This window comes from Callorhinchus milii, unplaced genomic scaffold (assembly GCF_018977255.1).
Source record: "Callorhinchus milii isolate IMCB2004 unplaced genomic scaffold, IMCB_Cmil_1.0 Scaffold7, whole genome shotgun sequence".
Lineage (NCBI taxonomy): Eukaryota > Metazoa > Chordata > Chondrichthyes > Chimaeriformes > Callorhinchidae > Callorhinchus > Callorhinchus milii.
In genome coordinates, this window is record NW_024704748.1 from 28196491 (window position 1) to 28220632 (window position 24142).

Below are 24142 nucleotides of genomic sequence, written 5' to 3' on the forward strand. Positions count from 1 at the left end.
GGGACATGAAGCAGGCCGGAGCCCGCTGAGCGGAGGGAGTGAGCAGGACGGTAGGGGGTTAGGAGGTTGCAGAGGTTTTGAAGGAGGGCTTTGAAGGTGAGGACCAGGATCTTGAACTGTATCCTCTGTGTGATGGGAAGCCAGTGGAATTGGGCAACGATGGGGGTGATAGGGTCACGGAGTCTGGTGCGGGAGAGGACACAGGCTGCAAAGTTAGCTCTGGATGATCTGCAGCCTGTGGAGTTGGGAAGGCCGACAAGCAAGGAGTTTGCATAGTCGAGCCTCAATGTTATGAAGGCGTGTATGAAGTGATTTATTTTTGTAAAAATATAAGAAGCCAACTATACCTTGGATGATAAGAAGTGAAAGGGGAAGAGGAGCAAAGGGACGTAAGGATTCAGATTCACAAGACTCCAAAGTTAGCAGTCTAGACAAATAAAGAATACAAATAAAGTCCTTGGCTTTATGTCCATTATGTGTACAGAGGAGTTGCTTTCTTGGCCTTTTGGCTAAGATCAAGTGCAGTTTCTGTTCACATCAGTTACTCCTTGAGCTAAAGCAAAAGCTGGGAACATTCCTCTCCTGTTGAGATTGGCTTGTGTTGTGACCCGATCTCGCCCAGAACTGGATACGGAACGGATTGAGGTCCTGGCTACAGTTGTGCTGTCCACCCCTCTGTTTGTTTGGGGTTGATATTGCAGCAATTCCTACCTGAGGAGTGTGATCTGCCCTCACACACACCCACCCACGCACTGAAATCCCTCACAGAGAGGAAGGGAAAACACTGGAATCAGTTGAGCACCTGGTCTCTGGCTCAGGCCAGACTTGCCCTGCCAGTGAGGCCATCCCATCACCTGACCTGTTCTGGGGGTCGTGAAGACATGGTTCAAGTCACAATGTCCTTTGACAATTTGGGTCCGAAAGAGTTTGGGGGGGAGGGGCTTGTCTGTGGGGAAAACCCTTGTTCCCAATGTAAGACGTTTGGGTTTAATTGGGTTAATGGGTGTGAGCTGCCTAACCTCGCTCACCAATAAATAAAAGTTTTTAAATGTGTACAGAGGGTTAGAATAAAAATAGGGAAGTAATATTGAATTCATATAAAATCTTGGTAGACCACATTTGGAGAACTATGAGGTTCTAGTTGCCATATTACAGAAAGGATATTATAGCATCAGAGAGAGTGCAGACTTACAAGGATGTTAACTGGGATGAGTGGATACAATGTCCAGAAAGATGTGGTGGAGTAGATATTTCCAGGGGGGTAGTTAGTGACAGCATAAAAACAATGGTGTTTCTTTACATATCCTCGGCAGAATTCTTTGAGATAAGCAAGATAAGCCACAACCACACACGTTTTGAGAAACAACATGTGGTTTATCTTGCTCTTTGAAGATGCTTGCATTGGAATACAAGATAGGAAATCTAATCAGATTTTCATTTTGCAAATCTAGTTGATTCTATTAAGTGGTGAAATCTTTTCTATTATTTGTTTCTTTGGGTTTGGTTGAGAATGAACCTGGTGACGAAGTTGTGTAGTTTAAAGAACTTTTTCCTTTATTTTTTGTGTCAGAAATAATAGTTTGTTGCTGATGATCTCTTTTCAGCCTGAAGTGTATTTGTTGAATTGTACAATGTCCTCTTATTGTGTCATTTATACTCAAGCAGATGATCAGTATCAAGGATAATGACAGTCTGGCAGCTCGACTGGCTGTGGAAATGAAAGCAGATCTGCTGATCATCCTTTCTGATGTGGAAGGTGGGTGACCATGTGGGGCCATTATGTTGTTCTGTGAAATTCCAGTAAAGTGTACATTCAGTGGTGGGCATGGGGTGGAGTCTAAGCAAAGAACATGTTAAAGGGATATTCTTTCATAATTGGCTCCTGGGCCACTAGGCCATGGATTGACACTATGTAATGCTGTGTGATAGAATTATACAATAGAATACAATATAATTTACACTTGTGTAAAAAAGGAGGACATTTCAATGCATTTGATAATTCTGACTGGGCACCCACGTTGGGGGAGGGAGACAAGTTGGGGGCAGAGGGAAAGTTGATCGAAATCACGGTCAAAGAGGTACATTTTGACACATGCCTTGACTGAGGGGAAGGATTCTGGGATAGAGTAGACCAGGGACAGAATGGCTGAATGGCCTGCCGACACCTTTGTGGGATGGATAGGATTGGGTCATGAAGCAGACCAGTGTTCACTGAGCAAAGCGAGTGGCCAGGTTGGTAGGAAGTTGCAGAGGGTGAGTGGGGTAAGATTGTGGAACGATTTGGATGTGAATCATAGAGATTACAATGCAGAAGAGTGTGAGGTAGTCATGCATTTTGAAGTGTGAGAATACAGTGCAGATCTAGTTAGGTAACTGGGCTGGTAACTGGGGAATGCCAAGGTGCATAGCTTTTATATAATTTAGGCAAAGTGCATGGAAACTACTTGTTGGTCGTGTGTCACAAGGGTTGGAACTTGGGCTTGGAATTTATTATTTTTAAAAATAGTTTGATTGGTCACATCATTGTTATCCAAATCTGCTGATGACATCAAACTGGGAGCAAGTGGTAAATGCTGAAAATCAGTGTACACAAATTCAGAGGGAGAAGCTGTGTATATAGGCAGAAAGTTGTCAGATGCAGTTGAATGCAAAGAAACATAAAAATATATAAATCAGCAGCAGAAAGAAAGTGCAGAATATGTGTTAAATAGAAATGTACTTAAGGTATTAGAACAGCAAAGAGACCTTGGGATTTTGGTAGACATGCCACTAAAACCCTCAATACAATGTTCCTCGATAATTACGTCAGCAAACAAAATGTTGATATCTAAAGCTAATGGTGATGAAAAATCTAGAGACGTTATCTTAAAATGGTTTGTGGTTTTGAAGAGACCATAACTGAAGCACTATGTGCAGTCAAGGCATCTAGATTGGTTCCATCGCCTAGACTTAAACATATTTAAAATTAGGAGATATTTCCATTGAAGTAAGTTCTGCGCTGTATGAAATTCAAGAACAATGAGTCTTCAAAATAGCAAATATTAAAATATTGAATTTATTAAAAGGGCAGGAAGGATGTGGAATAGGCACAGGTGACAGAACAGGATACTGAAAACACTTAAAAAAAGAACTAGACAATTTCCTGTTTAAAAATATTCAGGAAACTTGTCAAAAACTTGTCTTGAACGCATGGCTAAAAGAGTGGTGCGGAACTCAGGGGTTTCTTTTTATGGGCCATTGGCACGAGTATTGGAGCAAAAGAGAGCTCTTTCAGAGAGAAGGGCTGCATTTAAATCATGCTGGGACAAATGTCCTAGCTAAACTAATAAACAGGGAAATAAATAGGAATTTAAACTAGTAAAAGGGGGGGGAATATATAGGTAAGAGAAACCATAAGTTAGCATTAGAAAAAGTAAAGATGACAGTGCAGAATAGCATGCCAGATAATAGGAATATGTTAACTAGGGGTAAGAAACTTGGCAAAGTAGATAAGGAATCAGAGAGTAGAGAAAATGGTAGGAAAGTAAAAATGTTATATCTGAATGCGCAAAGCATTCGGAATAAAACTGATGAATTAAAAGCACAGATAGACATATATGGGTACGATCTAGTAGCCATCACTGAAATGTGGTTACAAGGAGATCTGGAGTGGGAGTTAAATATTTCAGGGTTCTCAGTTTACAGGAAAAATCGGCACTGTGGGAAAAGAGGTGGGGGAATAGCCCTGTTAATTAGTGATGAAATAAAAGCAGTGGAGAGGAAAGATCTGAAATCCGATGACCAGGAGGTCGAGACAATATGGGTGGAAATAAAAAAATAATAAAGGGCAGAAAATATTAATGGGAGTGGTTTATAGACCCCGAACAGTGATCACAATATAGCACAGGGTATTAATCAAGAAATCAGTGGAACATGCAGGAAAGGTAAAGCGATATTAGTGGGTGATTTCAATCTCCACATGGATTGGGAAAACCAAATTGGCAAAAGCAGGTCAGAAGAAGAGTTCATTGAGTGTATGAGAGATAACTTTCTAGATCAGCATGCCAAGAACCAACTGGGACAGGCCATCCTAGACCTTGTTTTGTGTATTGAAACAGGGCGAGTTGGCAGTGCAGGTATTAAGAATCCTTGAGGGCAGAGTGATCACAATATGATTGAATTCTGCATTAAGTTTGAGAGGGAGATAGTTAAATCCAAGGCAAGTATTCTGAATTTAAATAGGGCTAATTTTGTAGGTATGCGGAAAGATTTAGATAAAATAAAGTGGAGAATAAGATTAAGAGGTAAAAATGTAGACCAACAGTGGTAAATATTTAAGGATGTAGTGCAAAATTCTCAGCGGTCGCATATTCCCTTGCGGAATAAGAGTATCACAGGGAAAGCAATTCATCCGTGGCTAACTAGAGCAGTTAGGGAAAGCATCAAATTAAAAGAAAAAGCTTATAAAACTGCCAAGAAAAGCAGCAAATCTGAAGATTGGGAGAGTTTTAGAAACCAGCAAAAAAAACTAAAAAACTCATTAAGAGCGAGAAAAAGGAGTATGAGGGTAAGCGAGCGACGAACAATAAGTCTGATTGTAAAAGTTTTTACAAGTATATTAAGAGGAATAGGCGAGTGAGGGTAAATGTAGGTCCACTTCAGTCAGAGACGGGAGAAGTTGTAATGGGGGATAAGGACACGGCAGAGTCCCTAAATGGGTACTTTGCATCTGTCTTCACCTGAGAAGACACAACAAGTCTGCCAGCAATAGAGATGCACCAAGGGATAAGGACAGGGAGCAACTTTCATGAGTAGAGAATTGGTGCGAGGGAAACTGTTAGCACTAAAAAGTGACAAATCCCCTGGTCCGGATGGCTTGTATCTCAGGGTTTTAAAAGAGGGAACTTATGAGATAGTGGAGGCCTTGTGTTTGATCTTCCAAAATTCCTTGGATTCTGGAACAGTCCCCATGGATTGGAAGATCGCAAATGTCACACCACTATTTAAAAAAGGTGGAAAGGAAAAGATGGGGAACTATAGGCAGTTAGTCTCACATCAGTGATAGGAAATTTTTTAGAATCATTGATTAAGGATGTGGTAGTGCAGTATTTAGGGCACAATATAATTAGGTCAAGTCAACACGGCTTTACAAAAGGGATGTCATGTTTGACAAATCTCATAGAGTTTTTTGAGGATATTTCCAGTAAACTCGATAAGGGTCAATCAGCGGATGTGGTCTATTTGGACTTCCAGAAGGCATTCGATAAGGTGCCGCATAAAAGCTTAGTCCAAAAGATAAGGGCTCATGGAATTGGGGGGAGCATATTAACGTGGATTGGGGAATGGTTAACAGGTAGGAAACAAAGAGTAGGGATAAACGGGTCCTTTTCAGATTGGTGGGATGTGACTAGTGGAGTGCCACAAGGATCAGTCCTTGGACCTCAGCTATTTACCACCTACATCAACGATCTAGATGAGGACATCGAAGTTAATATATCTAAATTCGTGGATGACACAAAACTAGGAGGAAGTGTTAACACAAAGGACGAGATTTAAAAAATGCAGCGAGACATAGATAGGTTAGGTGATTGGGCAGATAGGTGGCAGATGAAGTATAACGTAGGGAAGTGCGAAGTCATCCATCACTCCCACCCTCGCTCGCCTCCACTGGCTCCCCATCCCCCAGAGGATCGATTCAAGATCCTCATCCTCACCTACAAGGCCATTCACGGCCTTGCTCCCTCCTACCTCTCTGATCCACTATCCCCCTATCTACCTGCCCGTACCCTCCGTTCCTCTGGCTCCGGTCTGCTCTACATTCCCCGCCCCAACCGCCCTACCATCGGTGGCCGGGCCTTCAGCCTCTCAGCCCCTAGGCTCTGGAACTCCATCCCCCAGTGCCTTCACCGCTTCCTCCCTTTCCTCCTTCAAGGCCGGTCTCAAGACCTTTCTCTTTGACCGTGCCTTCAGCTCCCCTCTCGACTCTCTACCCCCTTCTCGCTCCCTCCCTCCCCTCCCCTAACTCTGACCATTTCCCCCCGGCTCGGGTCCTGACCCAACTGTACAGCACCTTGGGACTTCCTCCCGACGTGAAAGGCGCTCTATAAATAGAATCTTGTTGTTGTTGTTGTTAAAATCAGAGACCAGCCCTTTCGCACTGAGTTGAGGAAGAACTTCTTCACTCAAAGGGTGGTGAATGTATGGAATGGAAGAGCTGTTGATGCTCAGTCCTTGAACATATTCAAGACCGAGATAGATAGATTTCTTATTGCAAAATGGATTAAGGGATTATGGGGATAAGGCAGGGTTGGTTATTAGCTGGAGTTAGATTAGAAGATCAGCCATGATTGAATGGCGGGGCAGGCTCGAAGGGCCGAATGGCCTACTCCTGCTCCTACATGTTATGTTATGCTATTTACTTTCAAGCAAACTTGTTGGAAATTGAGTAGTGATATAGACCAGCGATCTGCTCCTGTCTGAAATTGTTTCTGTGTAAATTTGCTTTTGTGAATGATGGTTTCATTTCTTGGAGAATCTCAGAAAAGGTGTTTGCATTTCCTTCAGGTCTTTTTGATAATCCTCCTGGTTCAGATGATGCTAAACTTATTGATACCTTTTATCCTGGAGACCAACAGTCTATTGCCTTTGGGACGAAATCCAGAGTGGGCCTTGGAGGCATGGAGGCGAAGGTACAAAAAACAAGTAACTGGAAAATAATCAGAAAGGGCCTTGGAGGTGAACATAGGATATAGGACGTTAAAAGGATTGTAATTACCAAACAGGCAAAGGCTGCCTGATTCAGATATTCTGGAAATGGTCCATTCAGACGTATCCTCTGGTTAATTCCCTTCCTTTCTTACAGTGTATTTTGCACCTTAGTTATGTACAGGACCAGAAAGAACCAATGCAGGCCATCTGATCAATCCCCTTATACATGTTACCATGTTAAACAAACTATTAGGTTTCAATTTATCTGATACCTTCAGAATTCACAAGATAACAAGATTAGTTCAGAAGAAGAAATCCCTTCAATCTATCTGATCCCATCCGTCCAGAATACCCTCCAATCGCATTATCAAGCTATTTTTAAAATTATAATAATAATAATCCTTGCATTTGATATAGAGTTTTTCACGTCTTCTAGACGTCTCAAAGCGCTTCACAGAATATGCTGTAAAGTGAATTTACTATATATTTGTGGGCGAAACGCGGCAGCCAATTGTGCACAGCAGTGTCCACAAACAGTCGTGGGTTGAAAATGACCAATTTATTATTATTTTGTTTTGAAGTGATTATTATTAGGCGTGTGGAGTAAGTAAACTTGCCCAAGGTTTCGCCCTGACCTGCCGGGAATTGAACCCAGGTGTCTCGCTTGCAAGGCGAGTGCTCTAATCACTGTGCTACAGGACTCCACAAATAAATCCAATCTCCTTGTGTCAGACACATTCCTGGTAACCTGTTCCAGCCATTAGTTGCCCTCTGGATAAAGAAACATTTTCTGACATCTATATTGTAAACAACTTTTCCCCACCACCTCAACATGGAATAAACCAGCAGTGCTCCTGATAGTCTGTGCCATCCTTCTCTAAGACCGGCATCCTCATCTCCCTGATTGGGGCATTTTTGAGCTGCTAATCGTGTGATTTTGATCATCACTATAGGGGAAACTTCTAGATCATTTTCTTGCTTATATTACAAACGCTGTTATCATCTTCTGTCCCTGCTTGAGGTTGTGTAATTCTAAAGGAAAAATTATAAAATTAAATATTTAAAAAATATTACTAATAATAATCCTACAGATTGGATTTCAATGTAGCATATACTTGTTCTTGTTTTTGTCGTTTCTGTTTATTCAATGACTGGTAGGCCAGGAAATCTTGTTAACGGGATAATGTACTTTATCAAATTAGAATTGTTTACAATAGCTAGAGAGAGCACAGAAAATACTTCCCATTGAATTTCCTTCCCCTTCAATGTGTGAATCTACATTGATTTGTTTTCTCTTATGTCTTCCTTTGGGGTGAAGTAAGCAACATCTTCTGAGAACTGAGCTGACTCCAAGGTGAAGTATCAGTATCGAGCTAAGCCCTTTTGGCAGTTTGACCTGAGCAGGTTGGTCTGCAGTTTGCCAAGTCACTGCTGGTGACAGACTAGGCATCTTGGCTCTTTTCAGGACTTGGAGAATCATCTTGGAGAATGGATTGTTCTCTCTTGGCAGCTCAAGGCAAAGGTGTTCCTACTTGGACAAACCACAGGAAGCTTGCCAGGAGGGCTATTGATGTCATGTAAAGCAGCTTTAGCTGGTTTAATTTCATCCTTAACACCCACTCTAGGGTATCCAAGCCTTGGCTCACCAACATGTGCTTAATACGCTCCAGCATTAGCTGAGATACATCCCTCCAGGGAAAGAGTGCACATTCTATCCCAGACACAGGAAAATGTCCATGTATAGGTGGAACTCTGGTTTGGATACTCTTAAGCATGGTGATTGTTTTCCAAATGCGTCAGACCCCTGTGTGACGATCAAAAAAATCAATTGTACCTCTTCTCTTAAACATTCTGCTTGGACCTTTCATTTAATTGAGGCTCTCCACTGGACCTCAATGGTTTTTGCCATTTTCTGAAGCCTTTCTCCCAATTCCTATCAGAATTTCTTTATTCCACCAATTGTAGTTTTATATGACCAAACCTCTTGATTTTACAAAAGAACTAAAGAATGTCATAATGTGTTTTGATGGATTGACACACTTGGAGAAGTGGAGTCACAGCAAGGTATATTGGGACTGACTGCATGGATATCAATAGTCATTTTGAGACATGCACATTCTGATTAATCTGTCTTTTTAGATCTTATTTGTTTACACATTAGTATCCTGCACTCTGGGCTTTAACCCCTTCACTTTTTTAAAAAAATGATGGATTTAATACCAACAGAAAGAAGAATTAAAGGCTGAAAATCAACCAGTTCACCTCACATTATGTACATTAAGCAAACTTCCCAAATGCTGGCACCTTGGTTCTAGTTCAGCTCAGGCCCAGCCTGTAACTCACTCTGAAGTAATATTCATTCTTTATGAGGACAATTCTGTGATACAGATGTTGTAATGCAGGTGAAAGCCGGCCTTTGGGCTCTGCAAGGAGGAACAGCTGTTGTCATAGCAAATGGAACCCATCCAAAGGTGACAGGTCATGTGATCACTGACATCGTGGAGGGCAAAAAAGTGGGAACTTTCTTCTCTGAGGTCAAGCCTGCTGGTGAGTGTTGTTTATAATAATAATCCTTGCATTTGATATAGCGCCTTATCACATCTTTGAATTGTTTCAAAGCGTTTCACAGGATATACTGTAGAGTGAATTGACTGCATATTTGTGGGCGAATCGCGGCAGCCAATTGTGCACAGTAATGTCCCACAAACAGTTGTGGATTGAGTGACCAAATTATTTTTGTTGTTATTTTGTCTGAAGGGATTATTACCCCAGAAAAGTGATTTGTTACTGTGATGGTAATATAATAATAATCCTTGCTTTTAATATAGCACCTTATCACGTCTTCAAGACGTCCAAAAGCGCTTCCCAGAATATATTGTCATTTGTGGGCGAATCACGGCAGCCAGTTGCGCACAGCAGTGTCCCACAAATAGTCGTGGTGACCATTTATTTTTTATTTTTTGATAAACCCCCTTGATTACATGTAAAAGTATTAATAATCCTTGCATTTGATACAGTGCCTTATGTTGGTGAAACATCTGAGAGCATTTCACAGGAGTTATTATGAAGTGCGATGACTGTATATTTGTAGGTAAACGTAGCAATGTCCTATAAAGTGCCATGAAGTGAATGACCAATTTTATCTAGCGGGTGTTGGCGAGGACACTGTGAGAAATTCCCTTCTCCTTTGAAGATGTTAGTTGTAAGAAAAATTACTCAACCCTATTTTCTTCTTGCTTAATGACACCAATCTATATTTGTCATTCTCGTATGTGGTGGCCCTCTGCATCTCTTTGTATGACACTGAGTGTTGACAAAGAGGTTTATCTAATAAAGCTGAATATTGCCTTTGCCATACACACAGGCATGTTTCCAGCAATGACATCCTACTGCCATCTTGGCTAAAATAGTTAAATTAGCACATACTAAGGATCTTTTTTGGTATCTCCTGGTTGACATTATCAGTGCTTTGAGTGACCAATTTATTATTATGGTTTTTTTAAGAGATTATTGCCTCCGGAAACGCAATCCGCCAGTTGACTAACAACCGGATTCCTACGTACTGCTAGGTAAACAGAGGCATGTGGAGTAAGGAAACTTGCCCAACATATCATCCTGCTTTATGGTTGTGGATTATGAAATAGGATAGTAGAGTAATTCCTCCAGAGTTTGACCAGGTAGCTCTTGCGTGGAAGCTATGCCATGTATCAACCTGTATCATTTGGTAGCACTGTCACCTCTGAGTTAGAAGGTTATGAGTTCAAGCCCCAAAGACAAATCTTTGAACTCACGTAGTCTGCAATTCAGTACTGGAGGAGGCTACATTGTTGGAGATGCTGTCTTTTAGATGGAAAATGTCTAACCCAGGTTCTGTCTGCATTTTCAGGTATATGCTAACGCTGCATTGTCAGAAGTACCATCCTTTAGATGAGACGTTAATCCAAGGTCCCCTCTACCTGTTCAAATATCTCTCTGTGTCATGGCCAACAATCCCCCCAATAATAATTGATCATTGACTTCATGGCTGTTTGTGGGATGTTGCTGTGTACAAATTGGCTGCCATGTTTGCGTACAAAATACACAGTGATTACACAATACAGTAAACCCTGTGAAATGCTTTGTGATTTCCTCCTGATTAGAAAAGCAATACTGTATGTCAAATTAAAGGATTATTATTATTGTAATCCTGAAATGAAAGAGTTGAACATAACAATAGTAATAATCCTTGTATTTGATATAGCGCCTTATCACGTGGTCGAGATGTCTCAAAGCACTTCACAGAATATACTGTGTTTTGTGGGCGAAACATACAGCCAAACTGAATGTTTGGGGCTGGAGTGAAAACTTATAAGTCCAATTTCCTGCTTGAAACACTAATATTGCCTTCAAATGTACTTTGGCCTACTTGAGACATTCAGCATTTTGGAGTTTTGTTCATGCTGTAACAATTTGTCGTGTGAGTGTTAGTGCTGTTCTTGGTTCTGAATGTTATGGTTTAGAAATGCATGGGTGCTGTACGTGATAATTGCTCAGGCCTTAATTTTATGCAGGGTGTTCAGGAACGTTCTGATAAAGATCCAAATTCACTATTTTTTCTCCCAGGTCCTACTGTGGAGCAGCAAACGGAGATGGCACGGGCTGCAAGCAGAACCTTGGCTTCTCTTCAACCAGAACAGGTTAAAATGTTATTTAGTTCAGACCATAAGCAGGAAACAGATATATCAATATCATATCAAGGAAAATAAATCATAGAATAGAAAAGGCCAGTCAATCTTGTGCCACATTAAGCGTAGGAAAGTTCCTATTTCATACTTTTAAGCTCAGTCTGTTTGTTTAAATCTATGATGACTTTTTAAATATCAATATAAATTTTTATATTTACAAAGCAGTAGGTAAAATACAAAAGAAGCATCAAATTATAAATACTGTACATGATTCAGACTTTTATCAGCAAACAGACTCATTTCTAGTCTAGGAAAAGAAAGAGGCCATTCAGTTCATCAAGCCGTTCCACCATTTTATAATTCATGGCAAATCTTTTAATTTCCCTACATTTTCTCCCCAACCATTAATATCCTACTTCCCAAGTCTCTGTCTCTATGTTATCTCTTTCTGTTTCTAGAGATGTTTGAGACAGTGGGTTCCACATTCTCACAACTCTCAGTGCAAAGAAATGTTTTATGATCTCACTTTTTATGTGTCCCTTTGTTTGATATCGCAAGACCAACAGGAAGTCATTCTCTTAGCAAATCACTTCCTTTTTGAACATCTAAATCAGATCATCATCTGACCACCTCAACTTTAGAGAATTGAATCCCAAATGTCTCCAATATAAAAGCTTCTCCTTCTAAAGAAACTCATTCATTCCAAGTAACAATAATAATAATCTAGTAAATCAGTGCTAGAAGCTGTCCACAGCCAGTAAATCCTTCCTTGGGTGATCATCCAAACGCAAACGCAATATTACAAATGAGTTATGACCAGTTCTTACAGTCACTACAGTTCACAGTAAATCCTCTGAAGCACTTTGAGACGTCCACCTGACATAAAAGGCAATATAAATAAAATGCAAGAATGGTTATTATAGTGGTTAAGACAATTGCAGCCGTGCTTTCTTGCTTTCATATTCCTGACCCTTTGGTATTAAGCCCAGAATCCTTTTTTAAAATTCTTCTGCACCTGTGATCTAGTTTTTAATGACTTATATGAACTTGGATCCTAAATCCTTTTCTTTATTGACACCCCATGCCCTGTGCTTCCCCATTTAGATATATTCCTGTGCACTATTTGGATATATTCTGACCAGACTTCAAGTACTGAAACACTTCGCTTGCAAAGATCACTTGTCCCCAAAGGGATTATCAGTTCCCATTCCCAGTTCCCAGCACAGACGAACACACATCAGCATCCAACAGAGAAAGACATAGCCAAGTTCCGCGCACATGCTCATTGAACTTCATTTCCAGCATAACCCATCACAATACAAGCAACTTTTATTACCCACACACATGCTCCCCGCCAGAGAATATTTGCTGGTGATTTACAAGTGACCTCAACAGTGACGTCAATAGTTGCAGTCTGCCTTTGGAGGCCAAGGGCCTAATTGGCTTTAAGAATATCAAATCATAAGTGCTTTGGGGTCAATAATTTAGGATAATTGTGAAGTCCTATAGGTCAGTGGTTAGCACACTCTCCTCACAAGCGAGATCCCCCGTGTTTGATTCCCGGGTGCTTCAGGGTAGGTCAGGTTGGGGCGAAACCTTGGCAAGTTTTCTTACACCACACATGTGTGCACCTCCGTTTACCTAGTAGTCAGTAGGAACCCGGTTGTTAGTCAGTTGGTGGATTCCTTTCCGTGGTAATAACCCCCTAAAAAAACTACTATAATAATCTGGTCACTCAAACCACGACTTTGTGGGACACTGCTGGGTGCAATTGGCTGCCAAGTTTCGCCCACAATACACACTGTCACTACAATTTATAGTATATTCTGTGAAGCACTTTGAGACATCTCAATAACGTGCGTCTACATTTGATGCTAAATCTGACAATGTATCTTTGCAGTGTTGTGCTTTATGCTGCTGATGAATCCTCTCTCACCCAGTGTCCATCTCTGTCTTACTCAACAGCTGTTGTCATGTGTTTGCTTCATCTGTTCTGCAGAGGGCGGAGATTATCCATGGCTTAGCTGATCTTCTGACAGACCATCGAGAGGACATCCTGAGTGCTAACAAGAGAGATGTGGAGGAAGCTGCTGGTAAAGGTCAGCAAATGGAGGTGGATTTTGACCTTTAATCACCCAGGCATGAAGGTTGTGCTGAGTACATCTACATTCACCATTCCATGTTTAGTTGATCACATATTGAGTTTTACTGATTGCAATGAAGCACAATGCTCTTAGAATGAAACATAATTTTGTGGTTATGAAAAAAAAATATTTTTAAAACAGCAAAGTTTCAATGTAAAAGTAATTTTATTTAGATAATATTTTTCAGAGTAAGTTTAAGTATTATAGAAAACGTTTTGAGGTTTGAATACCTCATTCTTCATCCTCCACACACCAGAGCAACTGGATCTAGAAAATTGATAGGAATTTTCAAAGATTTACTTCACCTTTAAAAAAAACTCCTTACCTGAATGGAGGATTGCCAAGTTCTCAGCATTGGTTATAGAGACCTTATATCTTCCAAATATATATTGGAATTGAGAATGGTTGTCTATGTGTGAGCATGGATTTCTTGAAGTTATGGTAAGTCGTAAAATAACGTGTGGGGCAAACTGACCAAGGAATACTATAAAGTGACTCGAAGTACTTTACAGATAGAATAGAGAACCAAGCAGGGAAAAACGAAATTTAAGGATGTTGAAAACCAAGGAAAAAAATGTCTTTTTAACAGGGTTTTGCAAGTGGGGAGGGGAGGAAGAAGTTTGTCAAGGCATCAAGGCATAGTGGCTGAAGGCTTAGCAATCAATTGTGAGGACTGAGAAAGCAACAAAGCAGAATCAAAAAAGCAGGGGACGAGCAGAATAATAGTGTAAGAGATTGCATAGATAGGGAGAGGTGAAACCATGTAATAATAATAATAATCCTTGCATTTGATATAGCGCCTTATCACATTTTCGAGACCTCTCAAAGCTCTTCACAGAATATACTGTAAAGTGAATTAACTGTATATTTTGTGGGTGCCAATTGTACACAGCAGCGTCCCACAGACAGTGCATCGAGTGACTAAATTATTATCATTTCTTAAAATTTATTTTTGTTTTGAAGGGATTATTATCCCCGGAAAAGCGATTCGCCAATCGACTAACAACCAAGTTCCTACTTACTGCTGGTAAACAGAGGCGTGTGGAGTAAGAAAACTTGCCCAACGTTTCTCCCTGCCCGGGAATCGAACCCAGGTCTCTCACTTGTGAGGCAAGTGCTCTAACCACTGGGCTACAGGACTCCACAATACGTAGGGATTTAAGAGTACGGTGATGGACTAGGTCTATGTGTGGGTATGAAAGTCAATGTACCTTGGCTAGTATCTGAATACGAGGCAAGGCCATGCTTTCTTTGCCGTGCTTTCGATCTCCCTGCTGCCCTCTGCCCTCCACCCTGCCCAATCCCGACCTCCAACTCCGCTCCAAAACTTTGATAGTCCAGTGCCTTGGGAAGTCCTTCCAATGTGAAAGGTGCTATACAAATGGAATTTTGTTGTTGTTGTTGTTGAATAATGGATGTGTGGGAGAGAACAAAGGTTGTGGCATTTTGGATAAAGTGGAGATTAACAAGTGTGCCAGCTGTTTCCTCCTCATATGTGGTAGCAGTCATCTACATGTTAGGCTAAGCTTCACGTGAGTTATCTAAGACCGTAAAAGCATGAATGTACGTTTTGGCAGCACTGGGGATTAGGTAAGGGTGTAAACAAGGAACGTTCCTTAAATGGTAAAACACAATGTAAATGGAGTTTAAAGGACAGTTGAGGGTCAAGTAAGACACAATGATTGCTTCTGAGGAAGCAGTCAGAAAGGTTTTTGCCCACACTAAACTACGTACTCCCATCACATCAGTTCTAGCCAGGCTTCACTGGCTCCCAATTGTCTTCAAATCCCTTCATGCCCTGGCATCTCCCTACCTCTCCGACCTGCTTACTCCCCAATCTGTGACCTGCTGCCTCCTCTGCTAGCTCCGGCCTACTGCTTGTCCCACGTGTCCTCCGTTCCACCATCAGTGGCTGCCATCAGTGGCCACACTTTCAGTCACTGTGCCCTGAAACTCTGGAACACACTCCCTCAATCCTTCCGCCTTGCACCCACCTTCCCCATCTTCAGGTCAAGCGAGCTGGGACATTACCCTGCATGAGGGGTGCTATATAAATGCAAGTTGTTGTTACTGTTAATGGAGTCAAAACCAAAGATGTGAGACCAGNAAAAAAACTTAACTTTTGTTGACATCAAGTAGAAAAATGTTGAGACTCTTTCAGGGTTTAATGTCTGACAAGCAATCAATCAGAACAGCAGTATGGAGTCCTGTAGCTCAGTGGTTAGAGCACTCGCTTTGCAAGCGAGAGACCTGAGTTCAATTCCAGGCAGAGGGCGAAACCTTGGGCAAGTTTCCTTACTCCACATGCTTAATAATAATCCCTCCAAAAACCAAAAACAATAATAAATTGGTCATTTTCAATCTACGACTGTTTGTGGGACATTGCTGTGCGCAATTGGCTGTCGCGTTCGCTCACAAATATACAGTCAATTCACTTTACAGTGTGTTCTGTGAAGCGCTTTGGGACGTCCTCCCAACGTGAAAAGCGCTATTTCAAATGCAAGGATTATTATTATTATTATTAATAGTTCTGGAAATGAGATGGAGGTCGATTGAGAGAAAGAGAGAGAAACCAGCATAGATTTGGAAACAGGCCCTCATTCTTGAGGGTGTTGTAACTCCATGTCAAGCAGAAAGTAAGCAATAGGAGAGCGAAGATAGAGCCTCACGTACACCACATATAACCTTGCATGCATGAGATGCAAAGCCATTTGAGGAAATGAATGTAAGGAAGACTTTGAAACAGGTAGGAGTGGAAAACAAGTACGGAGCTATGGTGATGGACCCAAGAGAACAGACAATAAAGGAGAATGGAATGGTTAACAGGAGCCAAAGAGGATGTCAATCAGAATATCGCTAGTTTGTGTTTTGGTGCGTCAGAAGCTAGACTGGAAAGTCGCAAATAAAGAATGGTGAGTGATCACTGCATTGGAGTTCAAGTTAGTAGGATACCACCTCACCTTAACAAAAAGATCAAAGTCAATATAATGCACTTTTGTAACGCCTTTCAGGTTGGGAGAATGTCACAAGGTGCTCAGCAATATGGGCTTGGCATCCGAGCAGAGGAAGGATGCTGAGAGGTGGGGGGTGAGGAGAAAAATTACCAACAACAACAAGATTCCATTTATAGAGCGCCTTTCACGTCGGGAGGATGTCCCAAGGCGCTGTACAGTTGGGTCAGGACCCAAGCAAGGGGAAAATGGTCAGGATGATGGGAGGGAAGGGAGGGAGCGAGGAGGGGGTAGAGAGTCGAGAGGGGAGCTGAAGGCACAGTCAAAGAGAAAGGTCTTGAGACTGGCCTTGAAGGAGGAAAGGGAGGAGGCAAGGCGAAGGCACTGGGGAATAGAGTTCCAAAGCCTAGGGGCTGAGAGGCTGAAGGCCCGGCCACCGATGGTAGGGCGGTTGGGGCGGGGGATGTGGAGCAGACTGGAGCCAGAGGAACGGAGGGTACGGGCAGGTAAGTAAGAGGATAGTAGATCAGAGAGGTAGGAGGGAGCAAAGCCGTGAATGGCCTTGTAGGTGAGGATGAGGATCTTGAATTTGATTCTCTGGGGGATGGGGAGCCAGTGGAGGTGAGCGAGGGTGGGAGTGATGTGGTCGCGAAGCCTGGTGCGGGACAGTACACGAGCTGCAGAGTTCTGAATGACCTGCAGCTTGTGGAGGGAGGTGCCGGGAAGGCCGACGAGGAGAGAGTTCCCATAGTCCAGCGTTGAGGTGATAAAGGCGTGGACCAGAGTCTCAGCAGTGTGAGGGGTGAGGTAGTGCCGTAGTCTGGCGACATTCCGGAGGTGATGGAAGGCGGTGCCAGTTGTGGCGCGGATATGAGGGAGAAAGGACAGCTCAGGGTCGAACAGAACACCGAGGTTCCTGATGGCTTTGAGAGGTGGAGAGTGCGGCCTTGGATGCTGATGGTGTCGGCGCCTGAGGTGCGGAGGCGCTGACGTGAGCCAATCAGGAGGGCCTGAGTTTTACGCACGTTGAGCTGAAGAAAGTTGTCTCTCGTCCAGGACTCGATGTTGGACAGACAGCTGTCAAGACATCGGGGGTCGTGGAGTTGAGGGTAGAGGAGGAAAGGTAGAGTTGGGTGTCATCCGCATACATGTGGAAGTTAACCCCATGTCTGCGGATGATGTCACCACAGGGGGAGCATATAGAGGGTGAAGAGGAGAGGACCGAGGACAGAGCCCTGAGGGACACCGTACAAGACAGTGCGGGGGGTGGAGGAGAAGCCATTCGTGGAAACAAAGTGAAGACGGTGGGAGAGGTACGACCTAAACCACTCAAGGACAGTGCCTTGAAGGTTGAGGTGGGAGGACAAGCGGTGGAGGAGGATAGCATGGTCGACCGTATCGAATGCTGCCGATAGGTCGAGGAGGACGAGGAGGCAGAGGGAGCCCTGGTCACAGATGGTCAGGATGTCATTGGTGACTTTGACCAGGGCAGTTTCTGTGCTATGGGCAGCATGGAAACCCGACTGAAGGGGTTTGAATAATTAATGGGTGGAGAGGAAAGAGCGCAGCTGGGAGGCGACAACTCGTTCAGGACCTTGGACAGGAAGGGGAGGTTGGAGATGGGCCGGTAGCTTGATAGCTGCGACGCATCAAGGGAGGGTTTTTTCAAGGTGGGAGTGATGGTGGCAGTTTTTAAGGAAATGGTAACAGAGCCAGAGGAGAGGGACAGGTTGACGATGTCTGATATGTGGGGCAAGGAGGTGGAGCTGGGAGATAAGGAGTGGATTGGGGATGGGGTCAAGGGAGCAGGTGGTGGGTTTCAGGGATAGGATGAGTTTGGTGACAGAGGGTGGGGAAACGGGTATGGAAGTGTGTAGGGGAGGATGGGTAGGAGTCGGAGTGTGGGAGGGAGGGGGTGGGGGTGGGTGGATCTTGGAGAAGACAGTACGGGAGGTGATGGGGGCAAGAGTATCGAGTGTGGAGGAGAGGGTGTTGTGGAGGAGGGTGAGAGGAGAAGAGGGGTCAGTGAGGGTTGAAGGCCAGAGGGAGAGGAGTTCAGAGGACTGCAAGGCAGCGGTTACGGATTGTGGGGGTAACTTTTCCAGGGGCGGTAGAAGATGGTGGTGGGTCTGGTGGAGGTGGGGAGGGGGTGGAGGTGGTGAAGGAGATGACGTGGTGGTCGGAGATGGCCTTGTCAGTGATAGTGACATCCGAGACACCGAGGCCCTGGGTGATCACCAAATCGAGTGGGTGGCCGTGACTGTGAGTGGGGGGAGAGGTTGAGCGAGGAGAGCAGGGAAGAGAAATCTGAGGAGATGGAGCAGGAGGGGTGAAGTGCAGGTTGAAGTCGCCCAGGATGATGAGGCGATCAGAGCAGAGGCAGAGCGATGTAAGAAGTGTCGAAATATCGGAGATGAAGGTGGGAGAGGTTTTAGGGGTCGGTAGAGGAGGAGGATTTTGAGCGAGAGGAAGGAGCGGTGGGAGAGGGTGAGGTGCTCGAAAGAGGGGAAAGAGCCAGAGGAGTAGGGGGATAGGGCAAGTGGTGTCCTTGAGATAAGGGCTAAACCACCGCCACGGCGGTTGGGGCGAGGGATGTGGTGGGGGAGGTGTAGCCGGGTGGTGTGGCCTCCGTGAGGGGGACGGTGTCACCTGGGGTGAGCCAGGTTTCCGTTAAGGCCATGATGTCAACGCTCTCATCAAGGATGAGATTGTTGATGACCAGGGCCTTGTTACAGAGGGAGCGGACGTTTTGTAGTCCGATGCGGAGGGAGCGGTTGACAGAAGGGTGTGTGGGAGGGGAAGAGGGTCCAGGTTGTGAAGCAGGGGTGGGGGAAATGGGGATAAGGGAGGAGAGGTTGGCTCAGCGGGTCTGTGTCCGGGGTGGCTGGCGAGAGTGGTGGGGAATGGTGCAGTCGGAGTGGCTGCTGCTGGACAGCCAACGCCGAGTGCCACGGTGAGCCCGGCGGAGGATTCCCAGGCTGGAACAGAGAGAGGTTGTAGGAGGGTCACGTGGGGATAGAAGGCGAGAGGGACGGAGAGAGAGGAGGACAGAGTGGGAGAGATGCAGAGGGGGGCGGGTTTGGGGGTAGAGAGGAGGGCGGAGGGGGGTGAGGGGGCTCGGGTCAAAGCGGCAGCCATAGTGCGCACGCGGGGACCGGGAGCGAGCGGTCAGGTGAATGGCATTATCCCATAGGCTGGGGCAGCCAACCCAACAGGTCCATGGTGGGCCCTGATATGAGCCCTGGGGGTGGGGGGCGCTGGGTTTTTTTTTGTCAAGGAGGTAGGTCTTCAGACAGACCTAGAATGAGGTGTAGTTGGGAGAGAGTCGGAGGGACTGCAGGATGGAGTTCCAGAGAGTGGGGGTAAAGTGACTGAAAGCCCACTCACCGATGGTGGGATGGGTTGGGCAGGGGCATGAAGCAGGCTTGGTGGAGTCCTGTAGCTCAGTGGTTAGAGCACTCGCCTTGCAAGCGAGACACCTGGGTTTAATTCCAGGCAGAGGGTGAAACCTTGGGCAAGTTTCCTTACTCCACACAGAGCCTAATAATAATCCCTCCAAAAAACAAAACAGTAATAAATTGGTCATTTTCAATCTACGACTACATTGCTGTGCGCAATTGGCTGCCGCGTTCGCCCACAAAAAATACAATCAATTCACTTTACAGTGTGTTCTGTGAAGCGCTTTGGGACGTCCTCCCGATGTGAAAAGCGCTATATCAAATGCAAGGATTATTATTATTATTGTTGGTGCCTGCTGAGTGAAGGAATCAGCTGATTGGTAAGGTTTGAGAAGTTTGCAGAGATAGGGTGGGGCGAGACTGTGGAAAAATGTTAAGCTGGCACTCCAGATCCATGGCGGGGAAATCGATTGGCTACCCTGTATCACCTGTTGGTCCGACCATTATGGGAGGGATGGGCGTGTCCGGTCTTATTATCAACAAGTCTGATTATTGAGTTTATCACAATGTTCTAATGATCGTTGGTGATAATTGCCATGTCTCACAACATTTTTATCTCATGATAATTTGTATGTTTATTTGAATATAAGAAAGACAAGAAGTCTGATGAAATTATCAGAAAGATTCCCACAATCCAAATCTCTTTTTCTTACTCAAAACAGGACGACTTTCCCAGCCGCTACTGAAACGATTGTGTCTAACGGCAGCAAAACTAAACAGCCTGGCCATCGGGATCAGGCAGATTGCAGCATCATCTCGTGACAGCATTGGACGTGTGATTCGCAAGACCAGAATTGCAAATGGGCTGGATCTTGAGCAGATAACAGTTCCTATTGGTGTCCTACTGGTGATTTTTGAATCGCGACCAGACTGCTTACCCCAGGTAAATGTGGGGTTAGAGGGTAGAGGCAGAAGAAATGTGTAAGTGCAATAGAATGTTGTACAGTAAAGTACAAGTGGGGTCAGATTATTAACTATGACAACTAAATTAAGTGCAGATTTGTCACTGGAGGCAGGGCTTCTACTCACAGCTAATGTTAACTCAGCAAGCCATAGGACTAATGATAGGATAGTCCCAGCTGGACAAGCAACGGGAAGGTTGTTAGACAATACTCTGAATGTTTTAGCTGGTTAAACCCCAACAGTATCCTAAATGCACACTCACCCCAAACCTTAGCTCTTGTCGAACTGCGTCTAATATTCTCCAAGATTACGGAAGCATAGTGCATGCATTCGGAGAGAGAGTGCATTTCATTCCAAACATAGCAATTTCCATGTGGAAGTGGGCTTCATGGAACTCTGTCTGGTCTGAATACTTTTAAGCACAGTGAGTTTCACATGTGTCACACACTTGGCTGACCAAAATAAAGTCAGCAGGTGGGGCTACAGAAAGGAAACACATCATAACAGACTGTAGTTAGCCACATTGTAGTTAGGCACACTGCTATACACTTTTATGGAATATAAATATATTCTACAAAGATGTTTATATATAAAATATAAAGCTTTTTCACTTCTATATATGAGCCCCATAATATTTTCAGTCTTTTAACAGCAAGTGGAGTCCTGTAGCTCAATGGTTAGAGCCCTCGCTTTGCATGCGAGAGACCTGGGTTCGATTCCCAGCAGGCGAAACCTTGGGAAAGTTTCCCTACTTCACACGCCTGATAATAATCCCTTAAAAAAAACAATAATAAATTGGTCATTTCAATCCACAACTGTTTGTGGGACACTCACTGCTGTGTGCAATTGGCTGCCGCGTTTCACCCACAAAATACAGTCAATTCACTTTACATTCTATTCTGTGAAGCACTTTCGGATGTCTAGAAGACATGAAAAGCGCTATATCAAATGCAACTATTATTATCATTAAGATGCACCAAGGATAAATAACAACAAATATATAATGGCAAGTACGAGTTCCACACCTAGCTTTGCAAACGACTTCCCATCCCACCGCCATGTTTCTCACCTATAATATGAATACATGGCCTTCTCACCCTCCCACCAACAGTGGTGCACAGAGCTACCTGGATGTTATTCTAAACAAGTGAATGTGTTGTTGATTAATTCCTGTTGGGCAGCGCTGCCTGTACCATCCACCTGATCAAGGACTTCATCCCTTTCCTCCCTTTGGGTCACAAGCAATCAGGAACATTTTTTCCCTTTGCAATGTTATCCAACTCCTCTGTGGATCCCTACTCCTCTTTGCATCCCTCCCCATCTTTCAACGATTTCAATCATTTCAACTGCGCTATTGATTGCTCCTCCCCCCCGATCGCTGCACAGGTCTCCACTGCTCAACAACAACCACGTCATAAAATTCATCCCCGTGGTCCCTTGCCACAGTTCCTATGGACTCAATTCCATAATAGTACATTGGTATTAAGTATACAAATATACAGTCAATTCACTTTACAATCTATTTTGTGAAGCGCTTGGAGACGTTTAGAAGACATGAAAAGCGCTATATCAAATGCAAGGATTATTATTAAGTACACATTGTGTGAAAGGGTGGGAGGAGAGAAGCCTGATCATATTTTTTCACAGAGCGAGTTGTTGGTATCTGGAATGCATAGCCTGAAAGGGTGGTGGAAGCCAAGTGGATAACAACTTTTACGAGAGAAGTAGATAATTATTTGGGGAGACTGTGGGGAGAGTGCGGGGGAATGGGTCTGATCAGGGCTATGGGGAGAGAGCGGGGGATTGGGGTTGATCAGGGCTATGGGGAGAGTGCGGGGGAATGAGTCTGATCAGGGCTATGGGGAGAGAGCGGGGGAGTGGGGTTGATTTGGAAGCTCTTTTAAAAGAGCAGCACAGACACGATGGGCTGAATGGCCTCCTTCCGTGCTGTATAATTCTATGATTCTATGATATGTACAGTGATGAAAAGTTTTGGAAAATTGCATTTAAAATACCTGCACCCTTTCATAGGATAACTACTTTACATGTTCTGCCAATAGGCTTTCACCAAGTCATAGTTTACATTGTTTTAAAAAATCTTACATTTCATCTTAATATCTCATATAAACAATGCAGTTTCAACTTGTAAGAAAACCTTCCCAAACTCATAGATCCTTCAGACCCTTTCCATGGGTTGGACATGGGTATTGAAAAAATATGGGGAGAAATTTTGAATCAATTAATTGCCTTGTTTTTCCTTAACTCAAATTACGGTAGCCATCTTCATGCACTTCAGTAATATTGTGTACATAATTTTATTGCAAAAGTGGTAACACCTAGCACTCCAATCTAGCATTGCACTGAGCCAGGTAAACAGTGTAAACATGTGCATTATGTTTTGACACTGATTTCTTCTATCCTTCAGTAAATACTTATGTGAACTAACTTTCATATCTGCTATTTGTATGTCCTTTAATTCCAGCTATCAATTATAATTCAGTAAATCAATACTTCCTTTCATCATTTGTCTTGGGGTAGCTGCTAGTTTTGTTTAAGTGGTACAGTGATTGAGGCCAGTAGTCTGGACTTATTTAAGGAATGCTTGAGGCCGTATTGGGTGGACAATAGGGTGGGTATTCTGGAAGGATGAAATCAACTGCATCCCAATTTATTGTGATCTTACCATATAGCAAAGTGAATAACCAAGATATATAATTTGAATTTAATTTGTATTTTAATTGTATTTGTAAAGTGCTTTGTGACATTTTATGTGAAATGTGCTATTTAAATGCATTGTTATTTTATAAGTATATCCAAATGCCCCATCCAGTCTACTCTGGGTTTAGGTTCTCCTAAAAAGTGAATAAAAATATTAGCTTGAAGCTTTACAATTGAAGCATTTGTTTGTGTGTATAGGTTGCTGCCCTGGCAATAGCAAGTGGCAATGGTTTGTTGCTGAAAGGAGGGAAAGAAGCAAAATACAGCAACCATATCCTGCACCGCCTGACTCAGGAAGCACTTTCCATTCATGGAATTAAGGATGCCATTCAATTGGTAGGTTCTGATCAATCCTTCAGGTACATGACTTGAATGGAAGTGACCTAAATTAAGTATTACTGGCGCATTTTTATATAGTCCAATACACTGCTGTGTATATTGCAGAACTTATTCTGCCCTTGATTTTCAGTACTGAGACCTGCTTTGGAAAACCAAAATAACAATTGAATTTCCACACTCAGAGCAGGAATCATGATCTCTAAAGGTGAGAAAAGCTCAAACAAAAGTTTTCGAACGGCTTTTTAAGTCCACAATCTTATCCCCACCTACATGTCTTC

General features: G+C 43.5%; 1 protein-coding gene across 5 annotated transcripts in view; it reads left to right on the plus strand.

The window, feature by feature from the left end:
- aldh18a1 (aldehyde dehydrogenase 18 family, member A1) overlaps window positions 1-24142 on the plus strand; it is a 77461-nt gene that overhangs the window by 42256 nt on the left and 11063 nt on the right. For 4 of the 5 annotated variants that reach the window (XM_042336684.1, XM_007910562.2, XM_007910565.2 and 1 more), the window contains 7 exons: window positions 1663-1756; window positions 6544-6668; window positions 9090-9234; window positions 11290-11363; window positions 13351-13450; window positions 20567-20787; window positions 23724-23861. In XM_042336684.1, the coding sequence (XP_042192618.1) occupies window positions 1663-1756; window positions 6544-6668; window positions 9090-9234; window positions 11290-11363; window positions 13351-13450; window positions 20567-20787; window positions 23724-23861 (897 nt within the window). The remainder of the gene's footprint in view (window positions 1-1662; window positions 1757-6543; window positions 6669-9089; window positions 9235-11289; window positions 11364-13350; window positions 13451-20566; window positions 20788-23723; window positions 23862-24142) is intronic. The other variant, XM_007910561.2, reaches the window with a different exon arrangement.